Source organism: Crinia signifera, chromosome 1 (genome assembly GCF_055691185.1).
Source record: "Crinia signifera chromosome 1, ASM5569118v1, whole genome shotgun sequence".
Lineage (NCBI taxonomy): Eukaryota > Metazoa > Chordata > Amphibia > Anura > Myobatrachidae > Crinia > Crinia signifera.
Window position 1 is genome coordinate 54,473,851 of NC_139217.1, and position 20,831 is coordinate 54,494,681.

At 43.2% G+C, this 20,831-nt stretch overlaps 1 protein-coding gene across 2 annotated transcripts in view; it reads right to left on the reverse strand.

Moving 5' to 3' along the window:
* Nucleotides 1–20,831, reverse strand: part of SORCS2 (sortilin related VPS10 domain containing receptor 2) — a 719,220-nt gene that overhangs the window by 130,583 nt on the left and 567,806 nt on the right. For both annotated transcript variants that reach the window (XM_083154662.1, XM_083154749.1), the window contains exon 6: nt 3,030–3,094. In XM_083154662.1, coding sequence (XP_083010788.1) covers nt 3,030–3,094 — 65 coding nt within the window. The remainder of the gene's footprint in view (nt 1–3,029; nt 3,095–20,831) is intronic.

Consider the following 20,831-nt stretch of genomic DNA (forward strand, 5'->3'; position numbering starts at 1 on the left):
ACAGAAAGCTTTGGGACCAATGCGCTATTTTTCGCAAATGACTGGAAAAATAACTGCAATGGTCATTTTCCCTGTTATTTATATTTGCAGCACCAGTTTCCACAGATTGGAATGGCACCAAGCACCCGGAATATCTGCCGCAGTGCTGCCTAGTGTCCTATAGATGCTCCAGGCAGGCACCCTACAGTTCTTGTAGCCCCCCAGACACTCCATGTGGTGCTGCACTTACCAGCTCCCGTGGCCCAATCCCATTAGTGACATCATTGACCAAGGGGTGTGGTCAGCATCAAAGCCCTGTTATGGCAGCACTCTTCTCTAGTTATTGGGAACATGCCCAGAATGAAAATGAATACATTACACCAAAATAAATGCACTTACATCCAGTTGTAGATCCTCAATGGTTTGACACTACAGTATTGTGTAATATTTTGGGTGCAATATAAAATATAAAATTGAGTATAATGATTTAAAAATGTAGTTACTACTGTACAGAGGTGGATTCCGGAAAAATGACATATGAGGCCTTGGTCCCACCCCCCCTGAATCCACCACTGCTACTGTATGTAATTATTGAAACCCTACCCCCCAAAAATAGAGAGATCATCCAGTACAATACAGTTGCTCTTCTAGTATGCTGTGCATTCTGTAGGCTACAATAACCAGTATCCATAACATACTTTCCAGTTTTTTATTTGCTAATAGACAAAGCACATTGCTGACGCTCTCTTCCTTGTAGTTCACCTGTTGTCGTACATTGATGTCATTTTAATGTTTTGGCATATTGTGCGAAATTATCTGATTTTACAGACGGTATCATTAGCAAACAATTGTTAGAGCAGACATATGTGGAAACGTATTCTTAGTCACAAAGCGATATCTAAAATAGCAGCATTATTTAAAGCCTCGGTGTGTCATTGTTTAAGTATGCGAATGTATGGGATTGCCGACAATCTGTTTGTTGTATACGGCCACACTGACTCCGCAGGGAGACAAAGCCTTTGTATCTGTATCATCCAATCTGGAGAATTCAAGGAGTCATTTACACCACGTCAGAGAGTAATCATACCGAATGTAACGTGTTTAATGGCGAAAAATCCCATGGGAAAGGCATCACCAGGCACTGCGTAGATGGTAAGCTCTCCTGGGGCACAGGCTGATGTGAATGATCACATATGCCCTGTATAGCACCATATAATATGGCAGTGCTCTACAAATAATAAAGATAATCATAAAGATGTGCAGGGTGGTTGAAATATTTCTGATGTGGTGCAGTGTAAATGCTGGAAATGTCTTATTAATGTTAACCCAAATACTACTAGGCATAAATGAGTCAGGAGAAGAGAGGGACTATGGGTAATCATGAGAATAAGGGACTATGGGTAATAATGAGGATAAAGGACAATGGGTAATCATAAGAATAAAGGACTATGGGTAATCATGAGAATAAGGGACTATGGGTAATCAGGAGAAAAAGTGACTATGGGTAATCAGGAGTAAAAGGGACTATGAGTAATCATGAGAATTGGGGACTGGGGACTATGGATAATCATGATAATAAGGGACGATGGGTAATCATGAAAATAAGGGACGATGGGTAATCATGAGAATAAGGGACGATGGGTAATCATGAGGATAAGGGACTATGGGTAATCATGAGGAGGGACTATGGGTAATCATGAAAGGACTATGGGTAATGATGAGAATAAGGGACTATGGGTAATGATGAGAATAAGGGACCATGGGTAATCATGGAGTAAAAGGGACTATGAGTAATCATGAGAATTGGGGACTATGGATAATCATAAGAATAAGGGACGATGGGTAATCATGAGAATAAGGGACGATGGGTAATCATGAGGATAAGGGACTATGGGTAATCATGAGGAGGGACTATGGGTAATCATGAAAGGACTATGGGTAATGATGAGAATAAGGGACTATGGGTAATCATGAGAATAAGGGACTATGGGTAATCATGAGAATAAGGGACTATGGGTAATTATGAGGATAAGGGACGATGGGTAATCATGAGGATAAGAGACTATGGGTAATCATGAGGATAAGGGACTATGGGTAATCATGACAGGACTATGGGTAATGATGAGAATAAGGGATTATGGGTAATCATGAGAATAAGGGACTATGGGTAATCATGAGGATAAGGGACTATGGGTAATGGGTAATAATGAGGATAAGGGACTATGGGTAATCATGAGGATAAGGGTCTATGGGTAATCATGAAAGGACTATGGGTAATGATGAGAATAAGGGACTATGGGTAATGATGAGAATAAGGGACTATGGGTAATGATGAGAATAAGAGACTATGGGTAATCATGAAAGGACTATGGGTAATCATGAGAATAACAGACTATGGGTAATCATAAGAATGAGGGACAATGGGTTATCATGATAATAAAGGACAATGGGAAAATGACTGGGGTTCCACATGCTCAGGTTTCGACAATAACACCCCAAAAAAGTAAAAATCGGTTTTCATGTGCCAACCTTTTTTCCATGTCAGCATTTAGCTTGCGTCAACCTTTTTCTCAGTGCCGATCTTTGCGCAAATCTTTTTTCTGCTAAGCTGATTAAAACATTGGCACCTGGTGTGAGTGGAACTGCCCTCACTCCATGCAATTCATCTGCCTGCTCCAACTGCTACTACTCTGAAATCACAGCCATCTCGCTCCTACACTGATGGACTGGGGTAATATCTAGGCCACCATACCTGACTACTGTTGGTATTTCACCACCTGCATTTGCCAGGGAGATCCCAGTGTGAAATGCGTCATCATTGGCCACACACTTCATCATGGAAACCTCCCTAAAATGTGTATATTCCATGGGCGTTCCATTAGAGTGGGCGAGTATGATTTCAGAACCAAGTGCACAGATCACGGTCCAAAGCTGCATACAGTATGTGTAGGGGGCATGGGTTTATGGCGCAAGCTGATGACACTTGTGGAGTTACTAAACAGACCCATTGGCTTTCATTAGTCAGTAATAGGAAAAATAAGTTACTGCACCTCCATCCGGATCTTGTACCTCCATGTGCACCAGCGCTGGATCTGGATCTACCCCGGCTACAGACCTGCAAGCAGACAAAACAAATTATTATTAATGACATAGTTCTATGTCAGGATCAGGTGAAATTGGCCCAAATCATACAAATCAAGACGCTACCTCCACACTTTCACGTGAGGGTCTGGAAAGTGGGTATTGGTGGCAGTGTGGAGCGGGGGTGGTTAGTACATTGAAATTTTGCCTATGGTGCCAAAAAAAAACTTCACCGGGCCTGATGACATCATAATGCCACTTTCCAAGCCCATCAGTAACATGGAGGAACAGAAGTCACCAGCTTCCTAACGTTGCTGGATGAAGTTCCTCCATGTCATTTGTCATTGCCTTTTGTGGTGGCGCCATAAGAAAAATAAAAGCTCTGAAAGTGACATGTACTATATTAGGCATTTTAGGCATTCCCTAAACCTTGGCATCTTAAGTCCTTTTATAGCGGCGCCGGCCCTGCATCCGGCACATAATAGGTAACAGACACTGATGCTCCACAAAGCTATAGATGCTATCTGTCAGAGATCCCATAATTGATCATCACCTTCCCTTAAATAAAGCAAAACCCGCAAACATTTTCATAACCACTAAAATTACTAGCAGCCCGATGGCTCCCGAAACGGCGTCCAGCGCCCTAATTAGAAACAGCTTTATTTGTATTAGTGAAATATATTTTCTTAATAAGAATGATTATATTATAAACTATCGTAATTACACCGTTTTTTGAAGTATTCATTTCACAGGGAATGTTCCGTGTCTCCGAGATTACACCTCCACTCCGCGCTCCAAAGCGCCGGCTGATGGTTGGCAATAAGTGAATGTTATTCCGAGACTTCAAATGAAGAATATTTTAAAGCATAAAAACAGCACACATTCATCCTTCACAGTGAACAATCACCGGTAGTCTCGATAATAAGGCACAGCAGAAAGTAATTACTTTAATACCCAGCCTAGTGAAATGTATTCCACAATCTTCAGTTTCCTGTACTTTAAGCCAATTTATCAAGTCGAGAATAAAAAGCCATACTGGGTTCGGAATAAAGCAAAGCAATGTGTAATTAATGCTGCATAATGAATAAAAGATTAGATCACCAATGCAACAACAAGACAATCTTTCAGTCATAAAATGAAAGTTGCCCGAGAACATAAAAAGGTAAAAAAAAAAATATATAAAAAAAATAAATAAAAAAAAAGCCAGAACCAAAAAATGCTTATTTATCTCCAACATAAATTCCGCCAATAGCGAAGCATCAAAGCACACAAAAAGTAATTATGGCGCGACAGGGACGGTATATTACAGCTCGGCTTTAATGCCGCTTTAATAACCATGTCTATAAAATTAATAATAAACTTCCATATGTGAGCAAATTATATTTTTTAATTTATTGACACATTGTGGTAGAATATTCCTGATGGAGGGGGGAGAGGCGGGTGGCTGCTAGCCCAGAATATAAAATAGGCAACTGTCCCTCTGCGCTCGCATTCGGCCATGCATATTAATGCTATTGTTTCGAAATTAAAGGGAGAGGTTGTGTACATTACAGTAGCTCTCATTCCTGTGCCTCGCGGGGGATCACTGCCTGACAAAGAAAATTACAGTGGTACGCAGTGTCAGACTGGGGCAAGAAGGGCCCAGTAGGGGAATCCAGTGGTAAGGGCGTAGTGAAAGAGTAGAAAATACACCAGTTGCAGTTGTGGCTCCAGAGGTGGGTCTGTAGCAGAGTTCAAAATTAAAATAGGGGCGAAACACTAACTGCCAAGTGAGTCAGTTTGGAATGACAGTTGGTGGCAGTTTTTGAATTTTGAACTGTGCTGCAGCCCCACCTCTGGAGCAACCGCTGGTCCTATGCAGTATAATGTAACATATGTATAATGTACAGTATAATTCAAGTGCACAGGCTGGGACCTGTTCCTTCACAGGCATATGTACCATAGTACCCACTGTCGCCAGACCTGCCCGCAGCCCCAAAAGCCCCATTCCACCAGATCAATCATGAAAAACTCTGCATAGACCCACCTGATGAGGTCACCTTGCCATGGTAGGTGGCCCATATTGTTTGGCAAAAGATGGTGCCAAGAACCTCAATTTTACTACGTTAGATTGTTTATTATAATTGTTGTAAGCATGGTAGCACCCCTCTATACATATTGACTTATGTAGGGTACACACCACGACGACCCGCTCACGATGCACATTGTGAGCGGGCCGTCAGTGTTTCTTCAGACCCGCTCACGATGATGCGGGGGGGCACGACCCGCTCACGATGTGCACCGTGAGCGGGTCCGATCCAATGGCGACCCGCACCCGGCAGTATGGTCGTTATTCAGATCCTACCTGCAGCAGGTAGGATCTGAATAACGACCGACCCACCCACGGGGACCGCGCATCGGATCGGTATCGGTCCACACCAGGACAGAAAAGGGCCCAATCACCACACAATCTACATCCAATTGGTCGGAATTGGATCTACATTGAGGGGATCGGGCCCTAGTCGTCCTGGTGTGTACCAGGCATTAGAAAGATCCACAATTGCTGGCTTTTGCTCCCTGCAAATTACATATTTTCCAAGACTAAAAATGTTGACGACTCCTTGAGCAGGGTCAAGTGTTAAAGAGGAAGTGTGAGGATGGGCTCAGTACAGTAAGCATGTGTTTGTGTAAAATGTGTCCTATACTGATCACAAGAATAACACGCATGCGCCCGATTTCATGCAGATCACTTTCATGCATTCAACCACTGGGGCTAATGCGAACTGACGATGTTGATAACCATGCTGCAACCTGTTTGTATTATTACAGTGATGCTAGCGATTGTTCCATAGCAATAAAGCTTATTTCCATTTAATCTTTTATAGGTGGAGGAGACGGAATTGTGAATTGATTAGAACTTCATTTTTAAATCTGAAGCTAGGTGCACACTATACGATGTGTGCCCATTGCGACATTGTGTGTGGCAGAACCCGGCGGCGGAGCCTGCATGGGCAAGTGCATACACAGTTGCCGATGGCGGTAGTGATGGAGCTGCCTTCTGATAGCAGTGTCTTCCGTCAGCACTGAATGCAGGACCGATGAAGGATGTCCCTGACTACATGCGGGAGCGTGCATTGTCAGCAACATAGCAGGTACACGCTAGACATTGTGCCCCATTTGTTGCTCCCTTCTGCCAGATCAGGTGACATAGTCTAATTAACAGCTTTCCCGAACGCTGGCCACCCTGTCCCTCCCCGAGAACGCCTCTGTGTTGTGCAATGATGACCTCTGAGACAAGTCGATCAACTGTATGGGCCTGTGGCACAGGAAACTAGGCCACCTGGAATATAAAATGTCCAAAAGCTGGAAAAAGTATGTTTTACTGGACATGCCAACAGATGGCAGAGTGCTTAACCTATGACTGCCAGTATGGATGCCCAATTAATAGAATGGGAGATCTGAGAGAACAGACAAAGGACACCCCCCCCCCCCACCCCCCCATCATGATGAGTTTGCGGCAATCATTTTCTTTGGGCTGCAGAAAACGGAGAAATGTCAAAAATGACTACATCTCCCACTGAGGTGGGGTGCATGGCGCTTGCATGGATTGCTAAAGAGGTTTCATGCTTATAAGGGAGTTTTAGTAGCTTAGCAGAGATGAGACCTTCAACACTGTATGTGATGAGAAAGAAGAAATAGATTTTCTTTCTAGCATAATATGTTATGATGGATCTAAAAATGTCACTAGCAAATGTCATTCTGTCAGTGAGCGGGCAGATAGTACTATAGCTAATGCATTTCCTGTATTGTTCTAATGCCATCCAAAAGTCAGGAATCCCGTGATTTTGTGCCTTGAGCTACGCTGTCTCTGTCTTAATAGCCAGGAGCCGGTTGCACTAGGACCCACCACGGCGTTCACAGAAGATTTTTGTCTATCTCCCTAGGTACCCAAGCACCCCACTTACAATCAATGCTCCAGGCTGCCACACTGCAATACTGTTGGCATGTTACCATTACATACCTCCCAACCGGACTCGGAAGAGGAGGAGTCTGGACTGGAGGGTCAAGATTAAACAGTATAATGCGACCCCTAGAAGAAAAGTCTACATCCGCCCCTGACCCAGGATCACATACCAATGCTCAGTACAGTAGCGTTACAGTATGTGAAAGTTGTGGATTATTAGTTCTTGTGAAACGGAACTACCATTGGTGCTGCAGATGAAGTGCACCGGGTGTGACTCACCTGCCGCCCCTGTCACCCTCTTCCTGACACCCACTTTTAGACCCTTTGCATCTCAGCAGACCCCCAAATAGCGGTGTATTGCTATTATGGGGCAGGGCCTAATGATGTGCTAGCCAGCCTCAACCCTTCCCCACAAGTGTCCATCAGAGTCTCCTTTCAAGGCTTCTCCTAGAGCGGAGACAACAAAAGGTGGCAAGCAAAGGGGTAACTCCCAGAGGCAATGGAGACTCCTGCCTCAGGGCTCCAAGCCCTAAAGGGGCACCTGCTGATTCACAGTAGGATCCCAGTGTGACTGCTGCTCTTCCAATGGTGCTTTGTGGCACATCCACTGCTGCTGCGGAGTAAGAGCAGATTTATTAAGCCTGGTGAATTGATAATGTGTTTGGTGATAATGCAGTAACCAATCAGGACCTGATTGGCTGGTGCGTTATCACCAGACACATTATCACTGCACCAGGCTTAATAAATCTGCCCCTTAATCAGCTCTGTCTCAGGAGCCCTGTTAACATCTGCAACAGGGGAAAGGACGGCTCCTATCTGGTACCGTTCAACCTGCGCTGCTGCAAACTGCCGCTGCTGCTGGACTGTGAGATGGGACCCGCCCATTGTCAATCTAACCCTGACCCACCTTTTATTACGGGTAGGGGTCCAAATGTTAACTTTCCTCTGGGCGACTGGGATGAACTTACGCCTCTGGTGGCAAGTATGAGTCCATGTTACCCCCTTAGCAATATACTTGGAGTATGGAGGTGACAAAGACTAAATATTGCTTGTTAACCATTTAATGCCCATGTCTACATTCAGAACCTGTCACACATGATGGTGTCAAAATGTGGAGCTTTCATACTACACGACTACCAGTTACCTCCCCTTCAGTCCCGGCTGGAGCGGAGACTGAATTGCGCGCTATAACAAGCAGGATATGAGTTTTGTGCTGATACCCCAGGGTTGCCTACATTTAGGCTGTCTCCGGGAGAGGACAGCCAGCTAGAAGAAGCAGGGGGCGGGACCGGCGGCTGTGACAAGAAAGGGATGGAGCTGGGGTTATCATATTGATACCTGTTTGAGGGCATGGCCATCACGATAGCATCATCGTGGCCACACCCCCCCCCCCACTACGAAATGCCGATATTACAGGCATTTCACAGAGGGAGGAGGGGACATTATGATGCGATTCGTGTCATCGGGTCCCCGTGAGGGGGATTGCGGGAGGCTACGGGGACTTGCCCACCTTCCCAGGGAGCCCGGAGGCGGACCCGATTTTCGTGATCCTCCCGGCCATTCTGGGAGAGTAGGCAAGTATGTGATACCCAGTGCTATTTTTCAGCAGGAACTCAGTTCCCGAACCTCTAATTAAATATGACATCATCAGGAACTGAAAATGTACTTTCCTTAATATACAGTAAGTTTTATTTTAAAGTCACCTGTGTGTGCCTTTCTTTCTAAATACAGTATATACATCTCTCTCTCTATATATATAATTTTTTATTTCATTTATTCACCCCCAGAGTGAGGGACCTATTTTCCCAGAAAAATAGTACTGCTGATACCTATATATATCCTGAAGGGTGCAGTACACTCTTCAGACACACAGTAAATTGCAGAATTATTCAGTATCAAGCACAAAAAACTACAAAGGGGTTACAGTGCCCAGCTAATCTTCCTGCATCAGAGCGCTCCTCTTAAATAAAATGATCACGTTTGCAAATACGTTTAATTAAGATTCTCAGGTAAAAAGTGCCAGCCAGGAATACTGGCAATCAGCGAGGGGTGTCAGGGGAATCATCAGACATCAGCAGCTCTCTTTAATATTTTATTCGGTCACTTTGATGGCATCTCATATTGAAAGAGAGACTGTAAAATATTCCGCACCTCAAAAGGCCTGGGATGAACACATCTCCCATCAAAGGCTTAATGAATTCTAGAGGGCTGCACCAAAGGTTCCATATCATGCTATGGAATCATGCTGGCACAGGCCTCATGACTTTCTTGAGGTAAATGTATTTGCTTTCTGCTCACTTTCTACTATCTGAGCGAAGGGATCGACACCAAAAGGTCATCATGCAGAAGCAGTGCTTAAAGTGGTGGTGGTGGAAGTTCTGCTTCACTGTGGAACTCACCACCCCCCACCTACCCCCCAAATAAAGCGTACCCAGGGTCAATGCTAGGGTGCTCTGCAAACTATACATTTGTTTCCTATCTTCCACAGGATTTAAAGGAACAATTCCCGCCATAGGTGCATGCAGCAAAAATAAGGGTGTGGTCTCATAAGGAAGGTGCATGGCCACACAATAGAACCCTCAATTCAAATGACACCACACAGTAGCACAATTTTGACCCTAATTCATTTTACACCATTTAGTACTGCCCCGTCCTCACATTACGGCACAGAGTAGTGCCCTTTGCTCACATTACAACACACAGTAGTGTTCCATATTCATGTTAGGTCACATATTAGTGTCCTATATTCACATTATGCCACATAGTAGTATCTTCTATGCACTGTTCAGTAGTAGTGCTGCTTATATATATGATGCCTGCAGTAGTGGTGCCCCTTACACATAATGCCCACAGCAATAATGATGTGTATACACTTTGGGTGGAATTCAATTGCTATTGCCGGCCTTTCTCCCATCTAAAGAAATAGGACATCAGGAGAAGATAATTAATTTTTTTTTTTACTTGGCTGATCCTGCTTAGTGTTGGGTGTAGGCACTGTTTAAGTGCCTATACCAACTGGCCCAACACAAAAAGTCCCTCTGTGGGTGTCCATGACAGCGCAGCGATCCATGTCCTCCCTGGTCAGGATTTCGGCGTCGGGATTTTGACCGCCGGCATTACATACCAATCCCAAGAGTTGCAGCTGTCGATGCCAACAATTGAATTTCCCCCACAATGCCCACTGTAGGGCAGCTTACACATTATACCAGATTAGTGTCATTTATACACAGCTCTCCACCTTACACAGCTTACGCCTTACACAGCTCTCCCTGTCTAATCTTATATCTCATGGAGCTCTTTACCACACCAGATCATCCATCAAACACTGCACATAAACCCTGCCTTATATCCCTTTCACATCAGAAAATGCAGGGACTTACCCAGGAATACAGGGGGTTATTCTGATTCACTTAGAAAGGCACAATCACTCTCTAATGGACAAAACCATATTCACTGCAGGTGGGGCTGATGTAACATGTGCAAAGAGAATTAGATTTGGGTGGGGGTGTACTTCAAACTGATATCTATATTGCAGTGTAAAAATAAAGCAGCCAGTATTTACCCTGCACAGAAACAATACAACACCCAAATCTAACTCTCTCTGAACATGTTACATCTGCCCCACCTGCAGTGCATATGGTTTTGTCCATTAGAGAGTGATTGTGCCTTTCCGAACGAATCAGAATAAACCCCACTGTCCAGGGACAGGACCATCCTGGGCAAAATAATTCACCCCATGGCAAGGCATGCTGGAAGATGTAGTTCCACAGAAGCCTCTCAGCCATTCACATCCCATATACCCCAATACAACAAAGGTATAGATCTTCTGACCTGTGTAGACCCTCTGGCTGTGTCCAAATTACATCACGTCATGACATAAGAGCATGACGTTGGCTGCGTGGAAAAGCCGCAGAGATCACCAGGACCGCTCACGGGGTAATGGTGACAGCCGCATTGCCGCTATAAGAACACAGTGCACGTTTATGGCCTCAAGTCCCCAGCTGAGCCTTGACGGAAGCAGGGGGCAGGTGACGGGAGATGGGGGCTGTGTCAGTACAGAGAGAGGGTGGGAATGGGATTAAAAATAGGCCCTGGCATTTAAAGTATGCACAAAAGTGAACGATGTAGTTGTGCGCGCCGAAGGCGCGTCCCGGAAAAGGGGGTGTGGCCACTCAACAGGGGGTGTGTCCTTGAGTGTAGTGTATCACACCATATACAACTTCTACACATTATGCAACAAAATACTAGACCCCATTATACTTGCCCCTTGCACATGATGCCAAATTGATTGAGCCAAAATTTAAATAATGCCACATGGATTGAGCCAAAATTCACATAATGCCACACGGATTTAGACAAAATTCAGAAAATGCCACACGGATTTAGACAAAATTCACATAATGCCACACGGATTGAGCCAAAATTCACATAATGCCACACGGATTGAGCCAAAATTCACATAATGCCACATGGATTGAGCCAAAATTCACATAATGCCACATGGATTGAGCCAAAATTCACATAATGCCACACAGATTGAGCCAAAATTCACATAATGCCACACGGATTGAGCCAAAATTCACATAATGCCACACGGATTGAGCCAGAATTCACATAATGCCACACAGATTAAGGCAAAATTCACAATACGCTTCATAAAGAGGGACATTGTCCGCCAAAGGCGCGCATTAAACATTTACACCATAATGTTCATTACACGTTAAGTTACACGCCATTATGTCCATTATGTATTATGCCAAACACCATAATGTCTATTAAAAATTATGCTACATAAGTGCTGCTTATCTACATGCTCATTGCCAAGGGTTCCATGCTCATTGCCAGAGGTTCCATGCTTGTTGCCATGTGGGATTACATGCTCATTGCCAAGGGGGAATACATGCTCCCGGTGAATGGGGGACAGCCGCTGCCAGGCAGAAGTGATAGCCACTGACAGTGGCAGAGCCTGGCTGTATTCAGAGCACTGCAGGTCTATTTGAAATAATACCCCTTTCACACCAGAAAATGCATTCCCAGGTTGGCCCCTTTTACACCAGCCTAGTTCCTGCATTTTCTGGTTTGAGGGGGAGAGAAAACCACCCCTCCCCCCTTTAACCAGTTATCTCATTTAACCGGCTATATCTTCGGAACCAACTGACCCATTTACATGAGACAAGTATCATATTGAAGAACTTTTGAGTGGGCTTTGAATGATTTGGGTCCAGTGAAAAATCCGCAATATCTCTGGAACCGATGGACCAGCCTGGTATCACATTGAAGGCCCAGCGATTTGGAATTGTATGATATCAACCACAAGCTTCTGTAATGCCAGGGGGGGGAACTGGCAGCCGTCGGAACCGGGTGGGGGTAGGAATTAACGGGTCCCATGTTATCCTATTGGGAAAAACGTTACAGCTTTGCCAGGCGATATCTCCGGTTCCCTGGGGGCTAGAGACACGGGGCTGGGCTCGTTGGAAAGCCCTGGTCCTCAGCTACAGGGGGGGGGGGGGGCACATGCCCTGGTACCCCCCCCCCTGAATACACCAATGACTGGTGCCAATTCACCCAATTCCAAATCTCTCTGCATATGTTACATCTGCCCCCCCCTGCAGTGCACATGGTTTGTCATTTGCCTTTGCGAGTGAACCAGAATAAGGGCCGCACACTGCAATCCTGCTGCATCACCCGAGTTCTGAGATACGGCATCACTATCTCAATTCAATCTATATTTTCCATGTAAGCCCATAAAGCAGGCGAGCAAAGGGCATTTGTTACTACTACTGTAAATTGACGGATTCTGGCTTTATTGTGATACTATTGAATATTGGAGATTAAAAGTGTAGCAGAGTCTTTTCTACAGAGACCTTTCTTTATGTATAAAGAAAGTGCCTGGCAGCCTATTAAAGCAGAGTGATCCAAGTCCATAAATAGAGATTTCCCAAATACACTCTTTCATTGCAGTCCATAGGTTCATTGTTTTGTCTCTTATAATGCAGAAGGATGTAGTGTTATACTTTAAATTCTTGATTAGAATCAGTGACTTGAGATAGAGAGACAAATATACAGACAGATGGACACATAGAGGGATCCTAGTATTATACAGTATGTACCCTCTTGGCCTGATTCCCAGTCTCACTCAGGACAGTATGCAACTGCATCTGGCAAGTGTGAACATACTGCACATGCACTGTGATGACCAATCGCTTCTGGGCGTATCTTCAGGTGAGTGCCACCTGTGCAGTGACTGGGAATACACTGAAAAGAGACCCATTGCATGGGAGTGTCATAGGCATGTCCTGTGTGTAATCATGTAATTGCACCATAGTTGTGCAAATGCTGAGGGGACACCTATTTCAGATAAACCTCTTGCAGCGAGTGCTGGTTAGGGTTGACGATTGATGGTTTAGTAGCCATCGATGGGCAGGTATCGATGTTTAGTGGCTTCAACCAGCCACTAAAGGTATAATTTCAATGGCTGAGCCCAATCCCTTTTGTGCATGTGTGGGTGCCTACTGCATGTGCAAAACACAAACCCCTGATGGCCCACCATTGATGATTCTCTGTTCGATGGTTTAAACCATTGACCGCTGATGGGCACCACTAGCAACGGGTAGTCCCAATGCTACAGATGACATCTGCACTAACAGAAGGTAAAAGTTTGGTGGTGTAATGTGTATTCATTTAGACACATGTATGGTCATATAGATTCCGCTACCAATCAATCAGCATTCCAAAATGCGGCCAGATTCAGACCTAAGTGAGACTTACAGTCAGCCCCCCCCCGTTACAGCCAGCTGAGGCTCCTCCCAGATCAAGGACGACATTGCATACATGCCTACTTATCCGCAAGTGCTGGGAGACTCCTGATTTGTCAGCCAGTCTGCTACAATCACAGAGGAGGGGAAAATTCTAGTGAAGCAACTAGCAGCATAAGGAGATTAACAGATGACTCACATGGCTCAAATTTCCATCATTTAGATCCACCCCTTTACCGTGAAATGAATCAGTCCGGTGATGTAAAGATTCATGATTCACCATGTCTGAAGGTCTACTTGGGGTTAGGTCGACAGGGTCATTAGGTCCACACCTGCATTAGGTTGACATGGGCTTGGTTTTTTAGCGTCCATGTCGACTGTGTTGACATTTGGGATAAAAAGTGAAAACCCCCATGTTGACCTATTGACTGTCGACCTTGCCCCTGTTGACCTGATGCTTGTGTTGACTTAATGACCCTGTAGACCTAACCCCATGTCGACCTTCAGGCACGTTGACCTTCAGTGGTTGACCTAATACCTTCCTCTTGTCGACCCTATGACTCATACCCAATAGAACAGCACTTCCCTCTTTATACAGCTGCTTGTTGCAGAGGATTATGGGTCATAGGGTCGACTGTATGAAGGTCCACATATATTAGGTCAACCACTGAAGGTCGACAGGGTTGGAAGGTCGAAACAAGCATTAGGTCGACAGTCAAACGGTGGACGTGAGTTTTTCTCGCTTTTCCCCTAACGCCGACATAGTTGACATGGACACCCTCTAAGTGTTCCTCTGCTATCACCGTACTATTATAGCCTCCCGCCACGCCGTAGTGGATGGTAGGGTATGAAATACTGCCTGTCGGCACATGTTGCCTCAAAGAAACGTGAAAAACTCCTGTCGACCCTCTTGACTGTCGACCTTCCCATTAGCGACCTAATGCTTGTGTCAAACTTCTGTCCCTCTCGACTTTAGCCATTTCGACCTAGTGACCGTTTCCCGTTGCAGAGGAGTGTGGGAGAGTGTGATGCCCCTGTACATGTACATTGTGCAGCTCTGTAATACAAGCCCTTTGATAAACTGTAAAGCATCGTCTTACTTCCTCTTTAATTGAGGGTTTCCTCATTTTTAAAACTTTTGACACCGAACAGTTACATTGTAATTTATGTTTTTGGATTATCCCAAGTGCCGGTGCATTTGGTAATTGCACAGATAGACACAAATCCACTTTATACTGTATGATCAGAGGATTCTGAAAGTATATTTTTTTTAGATAAACTATCATTTCAACAGTTAAAATCCCCAAGTAATAGAATATACTACACATGCAATTGCGCTGCCTGAATTGCAGTTTCAAACAGTCCATTACCTTGTTATATTTGTTGCCGCCCGTGGCAGTTTTAATGTAAATGGTGCAACATAATATTATAAAGTCCTCGCTGATGGCCTATCCTTTGCATTCTGTATGTCGTTTGTTTTGCTCCAGGTGGAATGATCATTGCCAGATGGAACCGTTTGAAGACAGCCCTTTCTCAGATGTGATTGAGTTCAAGGGTCTACTAGTGTCTCTTTTTGGCCCCAGAGCAAAGTCGATTCATTACGCGTTGTTTTACATTTCAGCAGGCTGACATTTCCCCAACATAAATAAATAGACCTATAGGAAGCCACTTAGGAGATTTCACAATTGCTAAGGACACGAGTGTCAGCTGTAGTTTAAGTCACAAGAACGTTCCCCCCGAACGTTGAAGAAGATTACAGACGCTATGCAACCTCGTAGACCGGATGCTATCTTGGAAGTCATTATTTTCAAACACTTCAAAGAACTGGTAGAGGGAAGCGGAGATATGATAGGGTAGAATCTATGGGGAGCAGCATTAGAGGAAGAAAGAGCTGGAACTATGCTACAGATCACTGAGGATACTTTACCCGGAGCAATATATTGTGTTTATTTATAAAGAATACATCTCTTCTCCGGGCCAAATGGTTTTACAACTCCGGAGACAACCGGTCATGTGATCATCATACGTGTCCCTACATTCTGTGTTAGTTTATGTCTACACTTTATACTAGTAAGGTTACCTGGTGCGAGAACTTACCACGAAAATACAAATAAAGGAGTTTTTACTAGAAGCAAAATCAATGGGTCTATTATTACTTTCTATTTCCTTTTCACAATAACCCTTGTGTTATCTATCACACCGTTTTTCTATTTAAATTTATATGATTAATTATAGTATATGATGAGCATAATATTGTTCTATGGATAATATACTTAATTTTTATATTTTTATTGTTAGAATAAATACTCCAGACTGAGCTAGTAATGGCAGAGTGGGAAAACTCTGTGTTAGAGCGTTTATAACCAGTACCGTAACTAGGGGAGTGCCCTGCAACCAAATATTGGTGGAGTAGGTGATCAGGCTCTGTTTTAGGTGTCAGGTGGGGGGCGGACAGGTACTGCACAGCGGTCTGGTAGCAGCAATGGTGGTAATGTAGCAGGGCTGCTAGTCTTATTAGCGTGTGGAATCCCCCATGTTTTTCATCCACTGATCGGATACAGTGCAGCGGAAACGTTGAGTGTGTAAATGGGATATTGTCATTTTTTTACTTTGTAAACAAACAATACAATGTACAATTGTAAATTACTGTATCAAGTATGAAGGGAGATAAAGGGAGCATCCTTTAGAAATAATATATATATGATGATTTCTTTTTGCTGGCTGAATATATGTTTATTTTTTTAGACCAACCACAGAGTTCATCCAATATTATGTATTGGTAAATCCTATGGAACCAGTTGATGATGTTTCACACCAGCTGATGAAAGCATTGTTTTATGCTTAGTAAAGGACGTAACTCTTTTCAGGTTATGACGGGAACGAATCGACCCCTTTGATTCACGAAATGTGCAATATCTGATTACAGGCTGTATGGATTGGTAATAAAGTTTGTATTGCTACAAGTAACTGTAATATCAACTGACGCGTTTCGCCTTAAATTTTGGACCATCTTAAAGCAAGAAATCCAAACCATTTTAATCTGCCTCTTTTATAGTTCCTAGATGGAGGTGCAATTGCATCCAGTGAAATTAGCCATTTGTAAACTTGTCTCATATATACATCACACGAGATTTTGTAACACACGCGGACCAGCCCAATATCAAAAAGTTTGAATTTGAAACTTTATCAAAACAGTTTAAATATCTTCATTACAGACCCTAATTTATATGCTTGTGTTAAAGCAAGTTCCTATTTTGTTTGAGGGGCAACAGTCCGTTCTGAGTGTTAAGTAAAAAAGAAAACTCATTATGGGGACTTTAGCGTTTGTTAATAGAAAAAGGCTGATACATTTCACGTTTTGAATTTGATGGTATTCTTTCTTTTATACTATGTATATTACTTTGTTCCATTTAAGTTTTTGAGCATAAGGGGAACTGTTATAGTTACACAATTTTTCATTATCATTGAAAGGAAAATAGATGCGGCGCAACACTGGGGTCACTTTCTCAGGGTTAATTAAAGTCTCCCGCCAGCTATTGTTTGCAACACTCTTTTCAGAATACAGCACAAATCAGTAATAGTTCACTCATGAAAGTGCTGTGAACTGATACATTCTCAATTAGCTCATTGCCAGACATTGATGAAAATAATGGTTTTCTTTTTTTTTTGTGCAAGGGATAAAAACAAAGGACCTGAGTGATTAGAAATGTACTGCCAACTATTTGTACTCTCCAGCACAGAGCTGACTCTATCAGTGAAGCCCAGCTTCAAAGACATGGTGAAATGTGTCTTTGCAAAGAGAAACAGAACTGCTTTTAGGAAGACAGAATTAGGAAATTAAGCCCAACACGATGTATAGGGGCAAACTCTAGAATCCCCTTCCCTTATATATTACTTAATATCATACCCATTGTAATTTTGGGGAAGATTATTATCTTCTAATATGGATTGGTGGAAAAGCTGTCCATTGAAGTCAATTATGTTCTGGCTATCTTTCATCGGGATACTTAAGGTCCATACACACTGAGCGATTATGCCCAGTGTGTATGGTGCACGATGATGTGGGAAATCGTTGGGTTGAACAACACTCAGTGCATACACCCGGCCCAGCCATTTTTCCCGGGGGTGGATGGCTTCCCATCGTAGAATGCTATGGGAAGCTGTCCTCTCCGTCGCTCAATTGCATTTTTCAGGCATTAACGTGTTAGATGTCAATGTTTTAACCATGTTGACATTATAACATTCAACATTGTGATGTTGACATCATACCTTATATTTAATTATTCAAAACTGCCAAACAATCCTTTGCCTTATATTTAATGTTATACCTACACAAAGACAGAACATTACTAAGTAAGAATACAAAGACAGAACAAAAAGATTCATTATAAAAGAGTATGGCATGCAAAAAATATAAATGCAAAACAGTTTACTAAACTGTTATAAAACTTACTTACTAAAAGTAGAAGAGTAATAAAAACAAAAAAGTCTTAGAACACTCATGTTTCTAGTTTCCAGAGCAAGGCTGGAAGGTATAGACAATTCATCAGCAGAAAGATGTAGACCTAAGAATTATGGCCATACACACTGGGCGACTTTGAGCTGAAAGTCACTCAAAACAGCATGTTTGAGCGGCTTTCAGTTCAAAGCTGCCCAGTGTGTATGCCCCGGCAATGAGCGGTGAGCGCTGATGCGCGCTCCCGCATCATCGCCGGGAAAGCCGCTCATCTGCTGGTTATACCATAGCACAGAGCTATACAAAGCCGTCCTCCCACCACAGTTGGCGGCCACTCAGTGGTCCTTATTCAGGTATGGAAAATGGGCAAAACCATATGCACTGCGGGGGGGCAGATGTAACATGTGCAGTGAGAGTTAAATTTGGGTGAGGTGTGTTGAAACTGAAATCTAAATTGCAGTGTAAAAATAATGCAGCCAGTATTTACCCTGCACAGAAACAAAATAACTCACAAATGTAACTCTCTCTGCACATGTTACATCTGCCCCACCTGCAGTGCACATGGTTTTGCCCATTTTCCAAACAAATTTGTACTGCGATCAGACCTGAATAAAGGCCAGTGTGTATGCACTGAGCGGCTTTCCCCCCAGCGATGAACGTGATCATCACTGTCCATACACGCTAAGTATAGTCACCCAGTGTGTGTATAGACCCTTAGTAATCTATTATGCTTTAAACCATGGGTCTTCAAACTGCGGCCCTCCAGATGTTGTGAAACTACAAATCCCAGCATGCCTTGCCATAGTTTTAACACTCCCTTATAGCAAAACTGTGGCAAGGCATGCTGGGATTTGTAGTTTCACAACATCTGGAGGGTCGCAGTTTGAAGACCGATGGTTTAAACCATTACCATTACCATATCTCTCTACTCAAACCTTCCTTTCCTTTCATGCTGAGTCAAAGGAGCTTATGGCTAATACTAACCTGTATTATGAAGTGCTATTATTGCTCTTTCGTCCTTATAGTACAAGCTTGTGATGCATGTGCACGATGAGCAGCGGTCATTCTTTTCCCTTCCTAGCCCAGCTGGCATATGTCCACCACTACATGCCCTTTTTTTAACCCCCCCCCCCTTAAAAGACTCCCTTCCCCTATTTGTAGCATCGGAGTTGCACAATTTAACCCTTTGGGTGCCAACAATATCTGCTAAAATGCCAGCGTCGCTCACGTTTGTTGTTGTATAAATTCAAATAAATTTTATTTTGTAAAAATAAAAATATATTTCCTATATTAGCTCATTATAATTAATACAAATGTTTGCTTGGCAAAATGTACCCCTCATTTTGACAAATTCACTGAAAAAAAAAAGAGGGTAAAAAACTAAAACGCCTTTGTTAGATGTTGCCGTGTTCCAGATGTGAATCTGTCAATTTTCCACATATTTGCAGGATTATAAAATCAGTTTAAGGCTGTATTGTCGTCTTGCTTTCACTCAACGACAAAAATTTCTCAATGCAAATGCCAAGCTTATGGCGGCCTACGTACATTAACAAGCACCCACCTAGAACGGTGTTATGCGGACAGATGTGTGTGTGCGTGACTTTTTGTTTGTTAAGAGAATCCGTGGAAAATGATTAAAATACAACATGATCGTGTGGCTTTTCTCCAGCATATGTTTAGAGCACGATGCGAAAGGAATAGATTATTGGTTAAGCTTTTAACAGGGGGAAAATGTTCGGCGGAGCAATAAAAATAGATGAGTTTTTAAAAAAAATATGATTTCACAAAACACAATGAATCAGTTTAATGCCTGCAAATAACACCTGTAATTGGACAGACTGTAAAATGCTAAAAATAGGCCCCGGCTTTATCACGGCGAGCTGCTAAAACAGAAACTACTGCGCAAAATACTTTCATAATGATCCAAATGAAAAACGAGAGAATAACATATTGCCAGCAGATACATTATAATCGCGTTTTTCAAAGGACGCAGGATGTCTGTGAATAGAATGTATAGGAATCCAGACCACTGTTGGTCAATGAGAGCTGCTCCAGGGCAATGTGTGCCGTTACTGCCCAAGAGGTGAATTACAAACCCGCGGTTCAACTATGCCGACTGCTAATAATAATAGACCACTTTTCCAGCTGTGATATATTATGAGCCCTGCTTTTTTACGGTGGTACTCAGGCCCAGCACTTTTTTTATGTCTCATTTTTAATTTTTATAACTAGTTCCAGAATCCGGTAGAAATCATTGGAATTATTTTCAGAAATAAATATAAAAGCTTGAGAACCCTTATGCGGGGTACATACATCTACAGGACCGATTCCCCATTCAGCCAATCTAATTCTGCCAATATGATCGGTGATCCTTCGGGGGGATAAAGGGAAATTCAACATGATAAAATTCCCAGAATCACCGATCCAAACCAACATGTTGGATTTTCCCTTCGATCCGCCGATCGTGCCTTCGGCAGAATGGGGAGTTGTAGCAATCAGTCACAGATGTATGGGTTCCTTTATCCAGAGTGTGGAAGCTATTGTCAACCTTGTATTAACTTGTAGCTTTAGGTGAGGACAGTAGCTTTGTTGGGCTCGGTAATTCGACAGTAATTAG